The sequence below is a fragment of the Mesocricetus auratus genome, unplaced genomic scaffold (genome assembly GCF_017639785.1).
Source record: "Mesocricetus auratus isolate SY011 unplaced genomic scaffold, BCM_Maur_2.0 Super-Scaffold_100676, whole genome shotgun sequence".
Taxonomy (NCBI): Eukaryota; Metazoa; Chordata; class Mammalia; order Rodentia; family Cricetidae; genus Mesocricetus; species Mesocricetus auratus.
Window position 1 is genome coordinate 132,800,653 of NW_024429266.1, and position 21,043 is coordinate 132,821,695.

At 43.9% G+C, this 21,043-nt stretch overlaps 1 protein-coding gene across 2 annotated transcripts in view; it reads left to right on the forward strand.

The window, feature by feature from the left end:
• The window catches only part of LOC106021602 (charged multivesicular body protein 3), a 29,470-nt gene extending 11,987 nt beyond the window's left edge, over positions 1 to 17,483 (forward strand). For both annotated transcript variants that reach the window (XM_040737789.1, XM_040737790.1), the window contains exons 3-6: positions 1,348 to 1,527; positions 12,732 to 12,853; positions 15,780 to 15,894; positions 16,967 to 17,483. In XM_040737789.1, coding sequence (XP_040593723.1) covers positions 1,348 to 1,527; positions 12,732 to 12,853; positions 15,780 to 15,894; positions 16,967 to 17,115 — 566 coding nt within the window. In that variant the 3' untranslated portion in view covers positions 17,116 to 17,483. The remainder of the gene's footprint in view (positions 1 to 1,347; positions 1,528 to 12,731; positions 12,854 to 15,779; positions 15,895 to 16,966) is intronic.
• The last annotated feature ends 3,560 nt before the right edge of the window (positions 17,484 to 21,043 follow it).

Genomic DNA, 21,043 nt, shown 5'->3' on the forward strand with positions numbered 1-21,043 from the left:
AATACTACTTGCCAGGGAAGTTAATGGATGTAGACTTTGTGTTCTAAGGATGGGATGCAGTGCTGCTTGTACAGTCATGAATGTGTTGAGAACTGGACTTACACGCCTAGGCTTTCTCAGAGGCCCAGATAGTATGGAAAAGGAACAGAGTTCCTTCCCAAAGCGAGGAACACGCTTGATACAGCCAATACTAGCCTGAGGTCCTGTTGTGTAGAGAAGGAACACAGCTGCTTCTCTAAAACCAGGAAGTGGCAGAGAGAGCTGAGGCCTTGGGGGATCTTGATTTCAGATCCTGAAAAACCAGTTATTCCTACTACAAGGGGCTATGGTTATCTCCCCAAGAGCATTGTGTGCTCTATTTGTAATGTTCTTGAGATAGCCTATGTTCCCTTTGTGCAACATTGTTTGATTAGCCTCTTGCTGACTTAGTCTCACTGTGTGATAGTTTCTGCTGATTCTGTCTCATTGCTCCCCTGGAAACGGTATATAAGATGCTGTACTTCAAGCTTGCTTAAGACATAACTTGTGCAAGCCGTCCTGATCACAAACTTCATTGTCTGCTCTCTCTTCTGTCTTCTGATCTGCTGGTCCTTTCTCTCAGGACCCTGTCACTGAAGAATGACCTGCTGGTCCAGATCATTATTTAATTGTACAGTTGGGAATGGTTAGGGTGGTAAATTATGTTACATGTATTTTACCATAGTTTTAAAATATGTTATAAAGCATATAATAATACAGACTTGTCTAAACTTTGGTTGATACTGATACAGTGCTCTGATGTGTTCAGATTTCCCTGTTATAACAATTACTGTTCAGAGGTTGTACTCCCATACTTGTAAGAAAGCTGCATACTCATTGTAAGAATTAGCTCTGGGACACGTGTACAGCACAATCTGGAACTCCTTAGTATAGATAGGTACTGAGCAGTGGTAGAGCGGGCTCACAAAGTTTTTAAAAACCTTTTCTGGTACAGTACTACTGTTCATTGTCAAACTATGTTAGTCTTGTTCAAGAAAATAATAAATACTCATACATTATTTTATTTACATCCTGTGATAATTTTCTACTTACAGATACATTTAGATTATAATAAAAACAGTTTGAGTGCTACCAAGTCTCATTTGCCCTTTCCCCCGTGTGTGTTTGTTTGTATGTGTGTATGTATATGTGTGTGGGTGTCCAAAGACTCCTAGAAGGGTGTCAGATTCCTTGGACTGAAGTTAGAGGCATTCTGAGCACCCTACTGTGGGTCCTGGGTTCTGAACTCTGTTTTCAAGATTGAGCTTAACTGCAGATACATCTCTCCAGCCTCTACCCATGGTTTTTGATATTCTGTTCTAAATTTAGATATCCAGAGAGAAGAGGAGAAAGTAAAACGGTCTGTGAAAGATGCCGCCAAGAAGGGCCAAAAGGATGTCTGTGTGGTTCTGGCCAAGGAGATGATCAGGTCAAGGAAGGCGGTGAGCAAGCTCTATGCATCCAAAGCGCACATGAACTCTGTGCTCATGGGGATGAAGAACCAGCTTGGTAAGGTATCTTACATCCCCTAATAATGCTCTGTCATTGCTCCTGTCTATACTGATTTCCTTGATGGGAAGAATAGGCTCAAGTCTGGTTTTTACTTTGTGCATTGTCCTAACTAGGGTACTGTACAAATGTAAAATATAATTGTCACTATTAATTTGTTCCTCATTTTTGCCAATGTTTTTTGAAATAATGACAGACTACATAGACATCTTTGTTTAGAAGTCAGAATATTAAGTGTTCAGCTACAGTCCATATTCTGCCTGACCCTTGAATGCTCTTTGTAAGATGACATGTGCTCATGAGTATTCTATTTAAAATACCTTGCCTTCTCATTGCATTTGATTAAAATGAGATTCTCAGTTTGATCTTGGAGGTGTGCTCTGACCTCGTCTCTTCCTTGTCTCCTTTCTTCTCTCCATCCATCTGTACTGCTCTTTCTGTTCTTGGAACTGGACTGGCTTATTCTTATCTTAGAACCTTTACTTTTGGTGATCTCTCTTCAAGTACACATACTCCTGTCTCTTGAAAAGATTGGTCCTTGACCTACAGGTCTCAGTTCAGATGCTCTTTCTGTTTTTGGAACTTTGACTGGCTTATTCTTATCTTAGAACCTTTACTTTTGGTGATCTCTCTTCAAGTACACATACTCCTGTCTCTTGAAAAGATTGGTCCTTGACCTACAGGTCTCAGTTCAGATGCTCTTTCTATTCTTGGAACTGGAGTGGCTTATTCTTATCTTAGAACCTTTACTTTTGGTGATCTCTCTTTAAGTACACATACTCCTGTCTCTTGAAATGATTGGTCCTTGACCTACAGGTCTCAGTTCAGATGCTAGGCACAGAGTAAATCCTTTTCTAAAGCTTCTATCAACAACACAACATGACAGTGCCTTTAACTTCTTTCCTTTTTTTCCCCTGAGACAGGGTTTCTCTGTGTAATAGCCCTGGCTTTCCTGAACTTACTTTGTAGACCAGGTTGGTTCAAACCCAGAGATCCACCTGTTTATGCCTCCCAAGTGCTGAGATTAAAGGTTTGTGCTGCCAAGCCTGGCTTTCTTACAACTCTCCTAGGTATTAATTTCTAATGAAATTAACTTGTTTTGTTATTTAAATTTATTTTTAGTTTTACAGTTCTAGGAATTGAACATAGAACCTTGTACTGGCTAGGCAAGTGATATACCACTGAGCTATTATCTCCAGTCCTTTTTTTTGTTCACTTAAATTTTTTGAATCTCAGTATCCAACCCTAGTTGGCCTAGAACTCACATAGATTCATTTGCCTCTGCTTTCTGAGTGCTGGAATCAAAGGCATGCATCACATGCCCCACATTTATTTATTCTTAATGTATACTTGTGTTTTCCTATTAGAGCCAGATATCTTGACTGTCTAACTCATGAGTGTATCTCTAGTTTAGAAAAGTATCTGGTCATGTAACAAGCATGTTCAAGTGCTAGTGACAGTTTCTCTATGGTATGTAGTTGTTAGCAGAATCTTTAATTCATTAGTTCACTTTTTAGAGACTTATATTTTTTAAAGATTTATTTATTTAGTTTTCTAGTATGTGTATGAGTGTTTTGCCTGCCTGTATGTCAGTGTACCATGTGTGTGCAGTACCTGCAGAAGAGGGCATCAGATCCAGTGGAACTAGAATTATATACGATTGTTAGCTGCCATGTATGTACTGAGACTCAGGTTCTCTAGCATTGCAACCAGCACTCTTAACCACTGAGCCATATCTCTCCATCCCTTTTATTTTATTCTATATTAATTCATGTATATGTTTATGCACATGCTTGTGGGTGCTAGCAAAGGCCAGAAGAAGGCATTGGATCCCCCTGGTGCTGGAGTTACAGATGGTTGTCAGCCAAATGATTGGGAACTGTGATTGTGTCCTCTTCAAGAGAAGCAGATGCTCTTAACCACCGAACCGTCAGTATTTTTTTCCAGCTAGTTTTTATAGCTTTTTTTCCTCCTTTTCTTTTTCTTCCTCTCTCCCACTTCCCAGTTTTGATCTTAGAACTCTGAGTCTCAGGAAGCCCCTCAGCACATGCAGATGACCTGATATCTCAGTCTAGATCCCTTATCTAGCATGTGTGGGTCTACGTATTCTGTACTGACTGCTTCCAGGTGAGGCCTGCATGGCTCTCCCAGGCTCAGGCATCTTCATTGCCTATTTTTATTGTGATTGTTTCTCATACACATTGGCTACTTGTTTTTAGGCATTCGTAAGATTTCTCAGCAGTAGTGTGTTATTCCTGTATTACTAAAGGTTGCAATTTTAAATAGTGCCTTTGGAACCTTGATCTCTTCTTTGACTTGTTATGTCAAAATTCTTTAGGCTTATTTTGGAAGGCATCATTTTGCGTGGGGGCAGGGGTTCTTATTAGTGGTGGTTTATTTGAGACAGTGTAATGTAAAAAAAAGGGCTAAGTCCAGGCAAGACATGCTAGTGCACACCTTTAATCCCTGCCTGGACAGTCACCCAAACTTCCTTTGCAATGTTGGGGCACTCGTTTCCAGCCTACAGGCCCATGGTATCTGGCAGACTTCAGTGAAGCAGGAAAGTTAAAAGACTGTCCACCTGTATTCACAGTTTGTCACTTTCCTCAGGGTCCTGCAGAATGTCTGACAGATTCCTCATTGAAGCAGGAATTTTGAAGGACTGCCCTGCCTTGTTTTGCAAAGTTCTACTGTCTTTTTCTGTAGGTCCTGCATGTTCAGTTTATACAAATATGTCAAGCAGTGAGGCAAAAGCAGTTTCTTCCTAAATGGTTAGTCTTGCCCGAAGCAAGCTCCATGAGGAGTTTCTTTGATGGCCATCATCTCTGAAATAAATTGGTGCTGCCAGGAGCAGATGTGTCTCAGTGTCATAAAAAGCCCTAAGTTAACAAAAAGTTTTAATTGCCATTTCTGTAGGTTTTTGAAAGTTTTGAAGACCTTCTATCTAAAATATATCTCTATATGATATGGAAAACATACCGAGCATTTCTACAATTTTGATTGTTATAAATGATTAACTACCAAACTATGTTTCTTGATTATCCTAAATAGTTTATAATATATAAGAATTTCACCTTACATTTTTAAATCAACTGCCTAGGTTCAATACCTTAAACAAGAGTAGAAACATTCAATGTTTTAACAAAAATAACCTTAAATTTGTATCAGTATACAAAAGTCCTTTAAACAAGAGTAAAAACATATGTACAGTGTAACAAAATTGACTTTGAATTTGTATCCATATTCCAAAATCCATGCCAGTGCAAAATACCATGCCGGGCTGTGGTGGTGCTGCCTTTAATCCCAGTGCTCCTGTGAGCTCCAGACCAGCCTGGTCTGCAAGAGCTAGCTCCAGGAAACAAAATGTTTTTCATTTCCAATTGACACTTTTTTGACTTTTTAAAAGTTAAGGCATTCTTAAATATCTAGTTTGGTTTATTTCACCAGTCCCTCTATCAATTCCAGGTCTCTTAGCAGCTGTCCCTTGCTTTTCAGCAGTCAAAAAAATTCAAAACCAGCACAGTAACATACAGGATCCAGACTCCTGTGTATTTCCTCTTATGTAGCTTGTTCTTTATTACTTTTACTCTCCTTAAAGACTTCATTTTATTTTATTTTGTTTTGTTTTTCGAGACAGGGCTTCTCTGTATTGTTTTGGAGCCTGTCATGGAATTCGCTCGGTAGTCCAGGCTTGGTCTCGAACTCACAGAGATCCACTTGCCTCTACCTCCTGAGTGCTGGGATTAAAGGCGTGCGCCACCACCGCCTGGCTTCATTTTATTTTTAAAACCTCTTTTTTCCTTCCTTCCTTACTTCTTTCTGTCAGTCCATCCATCATTCTCTTTCTTTCATCTTTCTTTTTTTCTTTCTATAACTGCCTGTATCCATTTTCTTTCTTAAACCTGTGTACATTGTAAAACACACTAGAACCCAGTTTTTTTTTTCCATCTGGACCTCTTTTACTTCGTATCTCTAGTAATTTTTGACCATACAAGCAAACTTTAAACTGGTAGGCTATACCTGGGTCCTCCAAGTGCTGCTCCACTGGCTGGCCCCACCCACTTCTCATGCTGGGAAAGCCTCCTGACAGAACTGCATTAACCCTTGACGGCTATGGAAGCTGGCACCTCCATTGCCACAAGCAGTTTTTACTTAGCTTGCTTTTTCTCTGCCAGCTGAACAGCAGCACCTCTTAAAGGAGCCGTGTCTTTTTTCCAGCTCTGTTGCGCTCTGGGTGGATATCCGAGCCCTATGTTGGTATGCCATATGTTGTGTGATTTTTACTCTTTTGGCTTTTTGGGGGCCTGCCACCCTGCTCCCAAGTAAATCACATATGGAGGCTTATTCTTAGTTATGAGTGCCCAGGCTTAGCTTGGTTTATTTCTAGCCAGTTTTTTTTAAAATTACCCAGACTACTTTTTGCCTCTGGGTTTTTTACCTTTTCTTACTTCTCTGCATCTTACTTTTACTCTTACTTTGTGGGTGGCTGATCCCTGAAGTCTTCTCCTTGTTCTATTTTGCTCTCACTCTTCTTCTTCTCCTCCTCCTCCTCCCCCCTTCTATTTATTCTCTCTCCTGCCAGCCCCGCCCATCCTTGCTCCTGCCTCGCTATTGGCCATTCAGCTCTTTATTAGGACCACCAGGTGTTTTATACAGGCAAAGAGTCACAGCTCCACAGAGCTAAACAAATACAGCATCAGCAAAAGTCACACACGTTAGCATAATATTCTACCACAATTACTGCATTTATTTTTATATGTGTATTTACTGTGCATGTGTTGGGGGAACATACCTGCCACAACACACATGTGAAGGTCAGAGAACACCTTTTGGGTAGCAAGTCTCTCCTGTCATTTGGACCTCGGGTAAAATTCAGGGTCAGGTTTGTCAGTGGATGCTTTTGCACATGAAGCCATCTTACTGGTAACCCTTCTTTTTTCTTTTTCTTCTTTTTTGTATTGGGATTAAAATTGTGGATGGCACAAGTACAATTATTTTAGGAATAGAACAGAAAGCAAATAATTTGAATAAATTTAATGAGAAAATAATAAGCTTGATCTAATCTATGTATTTATAATTGCAAACTGATGGACACTAGAAGGCTATAAAAGAAGAATCAAGGAGGTGTCTTTCAGGCCCTGGTAAAGGCCAAGTGCATGTGTGGTGGGGGGAGGGCTTATTCCAAACTGAGAGGACTGTATGTGTTAAGGCCCTGGAATGGGAGAGAACAGTGTGTTTGTGGTACTGCAGGAGGACCTGGGAGCTGGCATAGTGAGCAGAAGGCGGAGGTGTCTGGAAAGAATGGGCTGAGGTGCAGAGTGTTGTTTTTACAGCTCTCAGGACGGTTTTAAGACAAGTTCAAAGTGAGGCATGCTGTAGTGACAGCGCAGGCAAAGGGAGTGGGGTTGAACGGCACTTTGGGGAGACCGAGAGAGTCATTTGAGCGGGACAGTCAAGTGCACAGAGACAGTGGAAACATTTAAGGCTTGTTCAGGAGACAGTTTGACAGCAGTACACTAAGGAGGAAGTTGGAAAGTGGGGCTGGAAAGAACGCTGGAAGTCAGAGTTCTCAGAGCTAGTTGAGGGATTTTAACTTCATTTTGTAGGTATGGAGAACTCTGGGCTTCCCTGCATTTCCAAAGCTAAAGATGGGAGCCTTATGGCCTGAGAGGAAATGTAAAGTAATGAGAATCTGAGTCAGTGAATGGAATGGAAGAGTCAATCTGGATATGGAGTGAGAAGGCCTTAGTGAAGATTAAACAAGCTTGAAGGAAGTGTTGTGAGCTTTGGAGCCTGGCAAGACTGCAGAGCCATCAGTGAAGGACGCTGAGAACTCAGAATAATGTGCCTGCGCAGGAAGTTTCCACTTGGGACTGACTGGGCTAGCTCCATGACATTAGTGTCTGTGGTGGAGAGTTGTGTGCTGGGAGGTTTGATACAGCTGAGGGGCAACAGGATGGAACCCAGGAAGGAAGCAAAGGGAAGTCTCCGTTCTAGCAGTGAAAACAAGGAAATAGTATAACCCGAGTCCCAAGCACTGCTTGCCAGTCTTGGCTCCAGTGTCCTGCATCCCAGCCCTAGCCTGTGACTCTTCTGAAGTGAGTTTTTTCTCTCCTTAAGATGTTCTCCTATTAAAATGCAGCTGTCCCCAGGTGGGTGATGTTAAACCTTGTCAGCTATTAATATATTGTCGTAATTAGATACATGGCAAGCAACAGCTTTCTGACAGCTGCTTGCAGGAAGAGACAGATGATGAGCATGTTTTGATTGGGGGCAGGAGTTATGGAAGAGTTCAAAGGTGGGGCAGGAGCAGAATTACCATGTGACCCGGCAGTTCTGCTTCTGGGTGTGTAGTCGAGAATTGGAAGCAGAAGCTCAAACAGATATGTGTTCCATCATGTTCCTAGTAGCCAAGGGGCAGAAGCAACACAAATACTCATTTAGATGGAGAAGTAAATAAAATGTTTCTACACATGTTAGAATAGTATTCAGCCTTGGGAGATGGCTCAGTGGCTAAAAATGCTTGCTGTGCAAACAAGAGGACATGAATTTGAATTCCCAGCACCTATTAATAGCTGAGCATGGCCACTCGTGTCTGTAACCTCAGCATGGGATATAAGGCATTAAGAGACAGGCAGATAGATCTCAGGAGTTTCCTGGCTGGGCAGCCAGCCAGCCTAGCTAAAATAGCAAGCTTCATGTTCAGGGAGAGACCCTGTCTCAAAAAATAAAGTGAGTAGCAATAGAAGACAAAACCCAGACAGAGTCTTGTGACTTCCTGGTGTGCAGGTTATGCATATCTGTGCATACTTGTGGCCATACACCATGCACATGCAAAATAATGCTCATCCTTAAGTGGGGAGGAAACGGACACAGGCTGCAGGGGATGCACCTCCAGCCCAACAAAGGTTAGAGAACAGCTGCACATATCTAAGTACCCAGCATATGGGCTTATTACTTAAAAATACAACAGAAATTCATAGAATGATACGTTCATATCTTGTTTGGGAATCAGCCTCACTTTATATACAGAACCCACAGTTGTTACAGGAGAGGAGGTAGGAGTCACTCTGACCATCTGGGTGACATTGTGGGGCAACATGTACATAGTACAGATTCATGGTGTCCTTGGCCCTGGGAAGATGACCGTGTGAGTGCAAGGTCACTGCCTCATTGTGATCTCCATTTCCTCTATGGTTTTTAAATAGATGCAGCCATTGCCTACTTCCTGGGAGTAATCACAGTTGTGTTACCCCATGTCAGAACATAGTTCTCTTTGTTGTCTCTGGGATTCTTTCAGGAAGGTGGAATTTATATCTGTGGGGCCACGGCCCCGTATTCCCTGTAGCTCCTTTTAGAATTACCATCTGAGTCACCCTGCAGGATTTTGGTTTTAGTCTAACATTTTATTTTACACACAAGCACACACATATACATACACATGTGTGTGAGTCTGGAACCTCAGAGGAAATACTTTCTGATGTACTTGGCATGCATTTATTTTTTTTATTAACAGACCATAATTATAAATATTTCCAGGATAAAATGTGGTTTTGAGGCCAGGCATTGGTGGCACACTCCTTTAATCCCAGCACTCGGGAGGCAGAGGCAGGCGGATCTCTGTGAGTTCGAGACCAGCCTGGACTACCAAGGGAGTTCCAGGACAGCCTCCAAAGCCACAGAGAAACCCTGTCTCGAAAAACCAAAAAAAAAAAAATGTGGTTTTGATTTCTGGGTCCGTTAGCATATTCATCTTCTCTTGCCTGGACTTTTGACATTGTTCCAGGGCTGGGAATTGAACCCCAGACTGTGCATATGCTAAGCAGGCTCTCTGCCACTGGGTTGTGCCTCTTGCCCCACTCTGTTACTTTGAAGTATGTGTTATTATTAACTGTAATAGTTACCTACCATGCAGAGTACATTTCAAAAGCAATTTCTCCTGACTTTGACACTTGCTGCCTTTGGTCAGCAATATTCATTTATCCCCTTCAAAGTCCCTCCTGCCTGGCATCTTCTGGAGACCATTAGATAGAGCCTTTGTTCTCTGCTTCTGTGATTTCAGCTTCATTAGAATGCACTTGGAGGCGGTGCATGTGTGTTCTGTTTTCCATGTCTGCCTTATTCCACTGATTATTACATTTTCCAGAAAATGATTCCGGCTGGGTGTTGGTGGCGCACACCTTTAATCCCAGCACTCGGGAGGCAGAGGCAGGCGGATCTCTGTGAGTTCGAGGCTGGGCTGGACCAACAGCCTCCAAAACAATACAGAGAAACCCTGTCTTGTAAAAAAAAAAATCTTTTATCTATTTCCCCTGAGTAGTTGTGATGGCTAGAATCTCCTGTACTGGTGGTTCATGCTTATAATCCTAGCACCTGGGAGACTAAGACAGGCTGTGAGTTGAAAATGAGTTCTGAGCCCATCTGAACTACATAGTAAGATTCTGTCTGTAAACATCCCCCTCCCCAAAGTATTACTGGGCTTCAGCTCTAGTTTAGGAGCAGAGCCTTGGCCTGGTATCGTGAAGTTGTAGTTTTAGTTTATTTCCCTACCCAAAGGGAGGGGAGGGGAAGAAGTGGTGAGGATGGGCCTGCTTGTCACTGACCTGTCTTGCCGTCTCCTCTTTCTACAGGTTTGCCACACATGACTTTCATTAGAGATATGTCCCCTCTTTACCTAGTCTCCTCTAGACTGTTTGCTTTGTTTTACTGTGGAAGGATGTGTTTTTTTCATCCGTTGAAATAAGTCCACTTTTATCCTTGTTTATTAATACTTTGTGTATGTTGAACTATCTTTCCATCCCAAGGATAAATTCCACTTGATCACAGTGAATTATTTCATTAGTAATCACTTCCCCTTCCTTTGCCCTTTATTTACAATATTTTGTTGAGAAAGTTGGCATTTTTGTTTACTAGTGATATTAGCTTATATTTTTCATGTAGTTCCCTAGTCTGACTTTGGCATCAGGATAATGATAACCTCAAAAAATGGTTTTGGAGGTAATCTTATGGAGGTTTGAGAATAATTAATTCATCTAACTGTTTAGTAGAATTTATGAGTTACGCTGCCTAGTCCTTTGTGTTTCTGTAGTGGGAGACATTTTATTATTGATTGACTCTCCTTGGTAGATCATGTGTGTCTGTAGCAGGCTTTCTCTTGGGCCACCAACCAGCGCCCAAATCATGACACGGAGATTTATTATTAGTTATGAATGCTCATCCTTAGCTTAGGCTTGTGTCTTGCTAGCTCTTATAAATTAACCTGTTTCTCTTCATATATGTTGTCTCAGGGCTCTTTAACCTTCCTTCTTTCCTTCCTTCCTTCCTTCCTTCCTTCCTTCCTTCCTTCCTCCCTCCCTCCCTCCCTCCCTCCCTCCCTCCCTCCCTCCCTCCCTCTCCCTCCCTCCCTCCCTCCCTCCCTCCCTCCCTTCCTTCCTTCCTTTCTTTCTGTACACTACTTTTCTGATTCTCGTGTCTGGCTGGCAGATGCCTTGCTTTTGGCACTGGGCATGTCCTCCTCTTTCTCCCTTGTTCTCTTCGTTCTACTTCTCCCTGAGCCTAGATTCCTCCTCCTGTTCCTCTTCTGCCTGCTGGCCCCACCTGTCTCTACTAACTAGCTATTGACGTCCAACTTTTTGTTAGACCAATTGGGTGCCTTAGGCAGGCAAGGTGAAATAAATTCAACACATTTTCACATAATTAAAAAATGTAACACATCTTTACATCTTTGACAAAGGCAGAAGAAACAAGGAAAAAACCTCACACAGTTAAAAAAGTAATACTCCACAGCATAAACAAATGTAACACATCTTTGCCTAGTTAAAATAATACTCTGTAATAACATGTATCTAGAAATTTATTGTTTTCTGGATTATAGGATCTGAAGCCCACTGGTGGTGTCCATAGATACTTCTTATGTGTTTGTGTGTCAGTGATATCAGCTTTTCAGGTGCCAACACCAGGGCTATTGCTTAGTGCTTAGTGCTTGCTGCACAAGCTTGGTGACCTGAGTTCATCCCCAGAACCCACTATGAAAGGAGAGACCCGACTACTCAGAGTTTGTCTCTGACCTCTACACATGTGCTTTGGACTGGAGATATGGATCATTATTGGTGCTTTTCTGGCATGTATAAGGCTCTGGGTTCCACCCCCAGCACCACAAAAAACAAAAACAACAAGATTAAAACAAACAGCAACTCCCTGAGAGATGTGGTGGTAGTGACTTGGAACTCACTGTATAGGCCAGGCTGGCCTCAGGTTCACATGTCCTCTGCCTCTGCTCCCTGCTGCTGAGTTTGGAACATTGGTTGTTAGCTACTGCGTGGGGTGCAGTGTGCTTATCAAGAATAAGCTAGTGAGTCTGCTCTAAATAAAAATGAAATTGAGTGTTCTCCTCGGTGGTAACTCCAGCTTCAGGAAATCTGATGCCCTCTTCTGGCCTCCTCAGATACCAGACACCGCCACTCATGCACAGACACACATATATACATACATACACATAGTAGTCTAGAAACCTGCCTCTCATTTATGGCTTGTCTCCAGGTGTCATACTAAGTCTCCCTCCCTGATGGTCAGCTGCAGACCTTCAGGCCACTCTCCACTGTGGCCCATTGGTGTGAATACTCAGAGAGGTCACACCATAAATACCCCAGTGTCTTAGTTTGGTTTCTATTGCTGTGACGAAACACCAAAAAAGCAAGTTGGGGGAAAAGAGTTTTATTTGGCTTACATTCCAAGACAGGAACTCAAGCACAGTAGGAACAAGGAGGCAGGAACTGATGCAGGGCCGTGAAGGGGTTCTGCTTCCTGGCTTGCTCATCATGGCTTACTCATCTTGCTTTCTTATTGAACCCAGGACCACAGCCTGGGATGGCACCAATGCAATGGGCTGGGCCCTCCCCATCAATCACTAATTAGGAAAATGCCTTACAGGCTTGTGTATAGCATGATCTTATCGAGGCATTTTCTTAATTGAGGTTCTCTCCCTCAGATGACTCTAGCTTGTGTCAAGATGACATGAAACTGTCCAGCATGCCTAGATGGGATTTAGTTTTAAAGCATGACCTCTTAGGCATCTAGCACAGTAATATATCATAAAGGCACAGCAGTAAGTTTGTAGTCCACCTGCTAGAGCAGCCCTGAGCTGGGCGCTCTCTGTACACATTGTCTTTCGAACAATCCTGGGTGACGCAGCCTTTGCTTTTCAGCGGTCCTAAGAGTAGCTGGTTCCCTGCAAAAGAGCACAGAAGTGATGAAGGCTATGCAGAGTCTTGTGAAGATCCCAGAAATCCAGGCCACCATGCGGGAGCTGTCCAAAGAGATGATGAAGGTGACTGGCTAGTTCTGCTTTCTCTCCAATCCACCGAGAGGTCTTCTGAGCTGGGCCGGGCCGGGGCCTGTGTGGGTGTGACTGGAGAGGAGTGTGGCTGCTCCACCAGTGTTATGTTATCTGGTTGAAAGCGTTGTTGTGCAAAGCATAGCAGAGGCTGGGTGAATTTGTAAGTGTGGGAAGCAGCAGCACAAGCATGCCTACATCTCCAGAGGGAACCATCCAGTGGTGGGGTCTGTGGGCTCCAGCAGGAGGGAAGCGACAAAGTGGCATTCATTTCACTGTGTGTCCTGAGGGTTAGTGAAGCCGCAAGAGGTGATTGCTAGATAACAAATACACGTTACACCGTGATGGCCATTCTTGTAACCGCTCAGCTTTGCCTGTCAGTGTAAAAGCAGCCCTGGGTAACACTTGCATGAAATGACTGTGGCCCAGATCCTTTGTTTAGGAAACCCCAGATCTGCCCTACAGTCTGTAGTTGTTTGTTGATGCCCATTTAACCACAGAGAGAGGCTGACACCAAATGGAAAGTATCTAGGTCCCTGGCACCCCCAGGATAGGGTGTGGCAGGAACTACTCTAGTGGCCCCCAGGCAGGGCCAGGGATCAGAGGAGGCCATTGTTACTGAGCCACAACTGATGGCATTTTGGCCTGTCTTGTTCTCCAGGTGCTCAGTTGGGGTATTTTACACAGTCTTGAAGCTGCTAGGCAACCCAAGGTCTCTTGGGTTATAAGTAAGGCTTGAGCTGGACCACAGATGTGTCTGCCCTCATCATCTGAGCTGACAGCTTGCGTGAGTGCTGTTTCTTAGTTGAGACCTGTGGTCTGACAACCAAGAGTATACAACTCAAATTCCTGTGTGGATCTCCTCCTGCCTCCCAGAGTGTTGTCTGTGAACGTGCCATACACTGGGCACTGGGGACAAAGCGGGTGTGGAGGGCTGAGAAGAACAGATAGGAAAATATCATTAAAAGCCCAGGGCCCACCTCTTTAGAAGAAAATGCTTGGGCAATAGCAACAGGGAATGAATGGATCAGGAGGGGTGTATTCTTTATATCTGGTATGCACTCAGGCTGGAGATCACTATATATTAATTCCTAGAGTGACTCCAAGCCTGCACGTTTTAACTTAGGTAGCCACCAAAGTATGAGTGAATGAGTTACTAAGACAAAAACAAAATTCTAAGGTTTTGAGCTTATGGTTTATGAACACTAAAAGTATAGTTTGAAGGAAGCTTTTATATTGTAGGTTCTAAGTACTGAGTGCTAATAGTGATCAGGTGAATATCAAAGCTGTCCAAGGTGATTCAACTCTGAAAGAGCAGGGATGTGTTCTTAGACTTTGCGTTTGTCCTCAGTGCCTGGCTCTGTTGCATAGGCCAGGAATTTAATGAATAAATAGATAAATGATAATCTGTCTCCAGAATGAGGAGGACTGTTAGTTTGGATTCTCTTAAGTTCTTTTAACCAATCAATAATTATTGAGTTTTTGCTTTTACTTAGTCTGTGGGGTTTTGTTTTGTTTGAGACAGGCTACAATCCTCCCAAGGGCTGAGTATTGACCAGTAGACTCCAGCATTCCAATTAGCTAGGCTGTAGGGCTCCACCTTGGTGACCATGACATGAGACTGCTCATTTGGGTAGGGAAAGTGGCTAAAATCGGGCTAGGCACTAGCTAGATTCTTGTCACGGAGAGTTACTTTGGGTCACAAAGCACAAAGACAAGATGAGTGGGTTACTGGGACAGGAGCAGAGGCCAAAGCCGCCACTGCCACCTGCTCCAGGCTCTGCAAAGAAGCAATGCCTCTGGGTTTGCAAGGGTCCTAGGGTTCCCTTCTGGCTGCTTGTTTGGGACCCCTTTCTGACATGGGAGGGTGCTTTTTGACCCTTTGCTCTGCTAACACTGAGTGACCCCATCTGGAGCTGGGGACACTGCTAAGCAGGACAATTGCAGACCTTTTTGTTTGTGCCTCACAATGGTCCCTTGCTATTTTCTTTTAAAGTGTGTGTATGCATACATGCACATATATGTGTGAGCACTGTTGCATGATGTACACTCGTGTGGATGTGTGCATGTGGAAACAGAGGTTGGCATTGGGTACCTTCCTCTGTGTTTCTGCCATTTCTTTTTGAGACAGACTCTCACTGAACTTGAAGCTTGTCAGGGAGAGACCTCCCTGCCTCTGCTAAAACACCCTCCCTCCCCAAAGTACTGGGTACAGATGTGGCCTGACAGTGCGTAGCTCCTTAAATGGGTTCTGGGGATTTGAAAAGGTCCCCAGCTTTTTGTACAATTACCAACTGAGCCATCTTGCCATCTTTCCACCCTTGTTACTTTGTAAAAAAGAAGGCTGACTGCCAGGCAGGCACAGGCTTCCAGCAAAGTGACTGGCCTTGCTTTGCAGGACAGGAACTCTTGACTTCTCTTGAGAGGCGATCGGGGTTTGGTGATGGATTGATACTCAGCACAGCCACCCACCAGGTTAACTATACTCTGGCAGCTGTGACCTGCCATGCTGGACGGTGTTTTGAACATTCTAGAGTCCTTCCCTGCTCATACCCTTGTTAGCCTGTGTCTCCAAGCAGTTTTCATCCTGTGTTTCAAGCCTTCCCTCTCAGGTCATGTTTGCAGTGGAAGGCAGTTCTTTCCAGGCAGCTCAAGGGTATGCTCCTGAGGACTGCTGCCCTGCCAGGGCTCTGTAGGAACTGCCACCAGTAGCTGCAGTCTCCAAGCCTCTGAATGGAGAGCGCGCTTTCCCTTTGGGTCTTCGGATGCAGAGGCCGTCCTCAGCGGTTCCTTCCACCTGTCTCACTTGTCACCTGGGAAAGTGCACTAGACTCAGAACTAGAGCTCCCTCTGGGTGCTGTCTAGGGGTGTTGGGAACAGATGTAACCTTGAGGGAGGTGACACTTTGTTCTCTATTCAGGCTGGAATCATAGAGGAGATGTTAGAGGATACATTCGAAAGCATGGATGACCAGGAAGAAATGGAGGAAGCAGCAGAAATGGAGATCGACAGGATCCTCTTTGAAATCACAGCAGGTACGGCCAGGAGAGCCGGCATCCCTTCCCACCCTACCCTTCTTCTCACAGTCACCAACATGGGCTACATCTGCATTTCTCCTGTGTTGGAATATGCAAGGCATTTTTCAGGAATGTATGGTAAAGCAATATCCAGTTTTTAAGAAACAAAGGATTTTTAGTTTCTAATTTTCACATTAGTTGAAAACAGCTATTTAGGAATTTGAGTTAGTATAGACCCAACTTTAGCATGTCAAGCACTCTTCTTGCGTCACTCACCTAGAATACTGGATTACAGGCATGCACCCCACACCTGGTTCGTACTGGATTATAGACACCTGGCTAGCAATGTGGTGGTTTGGCTTTGTTTCCTGTGGCAGTAGGGATTGGGTCTGGGGTCTCACACACAAAACAAGGACTCCACTGCTGAGCTGTATTCCCAGCCTCTATTTTGAGATAGGGGCTCATTAAGTTGCTCCTGCTGGCCCTGAACTCACTCTAGTCTAAACCTTATTTTCTGTACTCCTGTCTCAGCTTCCTAGTGAGCTGAGATTAGAAGCCTGCGCCACCCAGGCTGGCTTCAACAATTAAACTTTATTCAGAGAAATTAAAATTTAGGTTTTTCAGTAGTATTTAGGAATTTAAAGTAGGATGTTGGTGGCGCACGCCTTTAATCCCAGCACTAGGGAGGCAGAGGCAGGTGGATCTCTGTGAGTTCGAGGCCAGCCTGGTCTACAAAGTGAGTTCCAGGACAGCCTCCAAAACAATTCAGAGAAACCCTGTCTCGAAAAACCAAAAAAAATAAAAAATAAAATAAAATCCTTAGGATTTTGGGTGGATGTGGTATTACTATTGTAGTAATAGCTACTTGGGAGATGGAGGTCAGATCTCTCAAGGGTAACATAACTAGTCTGTCTGTCCACCATCATAAGTCTGTCTGTCCCCTGGCATCATTCCCTCAGCTGGGATGTGCAGTGTCAGAGGAAGCAAGTTCCCACTCTAGACAGCAGCTCCACTGCCCCGTCCTGAGAGGAGGCTAGAAAGATGGAGGAACTTGTTCCATCTGCAGTGCTAAGCTGTCTTCTCTCTTCAGGAGCCTTGGGCAAAGCGCCCAGTAAAGTAACCGACGCCCTTCCTGAGCCTGAACCTTCAGGAGCAATGGCTGCCTCAGAAGAGGGAGAGGATGAGGATGAAGAGGACCTGGAGGCCATGCAGTCCCGACTGGCCACACTCCGAAGCTAGGGCCATCCAGTTGGGGCCTCATCTCTGGTGCCCTCCTCTAGGTGTGGGCACAGCCTCTGAGGAGTCACCATTTCCTGTATCTCTTGCACTACACCTCTGTTGTGAAGCGTTGCATTTTGGAGAGGGTTCTATGCTAGTGTATCTTCACTGTCTGCAGAGGTTTTAAGGATTGTTTTTATGAAGGTGGTATAATCAAATGCATTATTTTCAAGAACATAAATAGCAGAAGTATCTTTCTTGGGGGAGGGCGAAGAAACCCATTTTCTCATGAAGCAATTCTGAGAAGAGTCAATTGAATGTTGATGGCTCTCTACTGGTGTGTATGTGTAAAATACTGCATAAGTGGATGTCAATAAACTTCTACTTTAGCTCTTGGTGTCATTGTAAGTCACATGCAGTAGACTCAAGGTTGACCTCCCAGATGTCAGTGTTGGCCCTGGAAAGAGGAAGTGCCGTCGCCAGGCATCAGAGTGTGGGAGCTCAGCAGAAGTGCCTTCTGCTCGCTCGGGAGCTGCTGGTCCTCATCTGCACAGACAGGGTTGGGGCACTCTCGTGCAGTTGTCATCTGCTTAACCAGTGGATGTTGGGAATGCGCTGTACTGTTAGTCATTCCTCTGAATGGCAAGTGTTATGCAGAACAGACACCTCTGGGATCAAGACTCTTACCCCCATTCTTGCTTGGAGCCAAGTGTCTTGTACACAGGGACACAGCCTAACCATGAACAGCAAGAGCTAACCAGCAAGCAGCTTTGCTTAGGCATCGAAACATACACATCAGGCCATGCTTGAGATGCAGTTGCACTTCGTGACAGTTTGAAAAGCTCTTTGGCATGTGATGACCATGAAGTCATCACAAATGACACAGCAGTTTGCTGAAGTCATAAACACTAATGTACAATGGCCTGTGTCTATCATTACTGTGGTAGATGGCTTTGCAACCCCAAAACAACCCTATGTGCTCTGTTCGTCCCCTTTTCACTGATCCCATGGCATCCATTGGCCCGTCTGCTGTCTCCATGGGTTTTCCTTTTCCAGCCTTTCAGTCTGTCTTCCCTCATGTGGTAATGGGCATTTAAGTTTCCTCCATGTGGGTTCATGACTTGTTTAGCTCTCCTCACTGAGCAGCATTCTATTTTCTGGATGTACTTGTCCTGAAGGGCATATGGACTGCCTCTCATTTTGAAGCAATGTCCACAGCAGTTTTTCCTGTGCGTGAGTTTCTATTTCTGGGGGATACCAGGGAGCTCAACCATGGCATCATGTGGTCAGCATATACTTGGTGCTGTAAGAGGCCACGCCAGCCTTGCATAGCACACTGTCCACCTTGTAGGAGGAAGACTTTGCCATTCTGCATCCCTGGCAGCATTTGTCATGAGGGATTCCTGTTGTGTTGGTATCTTGTCAATCTGTAATCCCTGATGAATACTCTGGGCACCTGTTTTTTATACTTGCCTTCTCTGTATTTTGTTTGAAAATGCTGAAATAGTGGCCTTGAACTCATGACCTCTCTGCTCTACCACCATGCCCAGCTTGCCACCTGTATTTCTTTACTGTTGGTGTTTGTTCATTTTATAAACGGGATTGTCTTCTGATTATTCAGTTTTAAGGTCCTCTTACATATTTTGGACCAATTGTCTATCAGACTTCATCCTATTCTCCAGTCTGTTCTCTCATTGTTGACAGCTGCTCAAAGCTGAAGTTTTTTACTTTTAATAAAATCCTGCTTCTCAATTGTTTATTTGTATATCATGCCTTTGGTGTAAAAAAAAAAAAAAAAGAGTGTCACTACAGGGGATGTAGCTCAGTGGTAGAGTACTGGCCTGGCATGTACAAGGTCCTGGGTTCAATCCTCAAGTATGTACACAGATACATCAGTTTGTCTTGTTTTAGTTACATGTGTTTATTGTGGTGGGATGTATGTGAGCCACAGTGTACATTTGGAGGTCAGAAGACAACTTGTAGGAGTTGGTTCCCTTTCCACCATGTGGGCTCTAAAGATCAGACTCGGGTGGTCAGGCTTGGAGGTCAGCATGTTTTTTCACTGAGCCAGCTCACTGGCCCTTGTATCGTGTTTTATATTGAGGTTTTATATTGAATTCCAGTTCATTTTTATGAAGGATGTTAAAGTCAGTGTGTAGGTTTGATGGCTTTTTGCATGTGGATATGCAGTTGTTCAGGATCATTCATAGAAAAGGCTTTCTGCCAGTCTAATTATATATACTAATATAAGATCTATATTATGTATCTATGTGATGGTTATCTTATCTGCTTGGATTGAGAGACACCTCTGAACATTTCCAGAGAGAAGTGCCAAGGGGGAAGACCTACCTCTCATAGCCGGGGTCACATGCCGAATGAAAGGGAAAAATGGCAGCTCACTAGCCCTGGACTGCCTCTTGCTAAGCATGACTTCACTTGCTACCCGGGACAAAATGACCTGGAGGAATAGCTCACACACTGGACCATGGCCCTTAACAACCTGACACTCTTGTTTGCCCACCCCACATAAACTAAGAATCCAAACTAGATGCAGCTCCAAGGTTTTTCAGGGGCTACCCTGACGTTGGTCCACTGGTGACGTCTCATTGGTTCCAGAAAGATTCCCACAGGCTAAACTCTTAACCTCTAAGGGACTCATACTTAGACATATGGCAGTAGAGGCCACAGATGAAAAAGTATCTTTAAAGCCACCAAAGAGTAGGTAAAGGGATCTTCAGAAATATTTATACATATTTTAGGATCACAGACCACTGTGACCAGGAGACAGTAGGATAACATTTTTAGAATGTTTAAAAAAAAAAAAATCTATACAGCAAAACATCCCCTTCAGAATAAAGGAAAAACTAAATAGCTCCTGGAAAACAAAAGCTAAAGGTATTTGGTGTTTCTGCATCTCCCCTGCAAGAAATGGATAATCCTCAAGGCTAAAATGACACTAGATAGTAATTGCAGCTATACCAATTAAGAGAAAAGGTGGGGGATGGGGAGGAGAGGAGAGGGGGAGGGTGTACCGGAGCCTGTTGAAAAGGGAATAGGCCAGGCCAGTGGCATACACCCCAGAGGCCGCTGTGGTCCAATTAGAAGTTCCATGTCCACCGGAGCTATAGAGGACATGTCTCAAAAGGGGTGGGGTACTGCTGGGTACAGAGCTGTATGGAGTGACAAAAAAGCAGTATCAGTGTTAACTACACAAAATGGTACTCTTTTGTTCAAAGCAACACATCTTTAACATGTGTTTTGTGTGTATGTGTAGGCATTTGTGAAGGTCAAAGGACAATTTGCAGGGCTTGGTCTCTCCACTCACCAAATGGGTTCCAGGAATTGGATTCAGGTTGTCAGGTTTAAGCCACCTCACCAGCTCCTAGAGTGTGTACACTTTTTGACAATAGTCTATGCTCAGCCCATACTGGTAACGTCTCAAACAGGATGTGCAAAGCTGGATGGTGGCGGCACATGCTTTTAGTCCCAGGACTTTTGAGGAGACAGATGGATCGGGGTTTGAGGCCAGCCTTATCTATATACAGAACAAGTTCCAGAATGGACAGTCACACAGAGAAAGCCTGTCTTTAAAAAGAAAGCATGTTAACTTTCACTGTTTTATGCAGATACTCTACTATCAAGCTGGTCTTGCATGTGTTTACTTTTTTGTCCTTCTATGTTTAACATCTTGTTGCATTTGAACTTGCCAGTATTTCTCACCTGGATCTTCTGTGTATGCACCTGTATTGACTTGTAATTTTCTTTTTATACTTTGTGTATGAGACTGACATCAAATCCACAGGGCTTCTGAGAAGCTTGTCTGCTTTGTTAATGTCTTCTCCCTGGCGTTGGCTCTCACATTCTCTCCCTCTCACTGTACTGTCATAACTGCCACCTCCCATGAAACCTTTACCAGGCCATGGCTTCAGCCTCCAAAATTGAGCTAAAT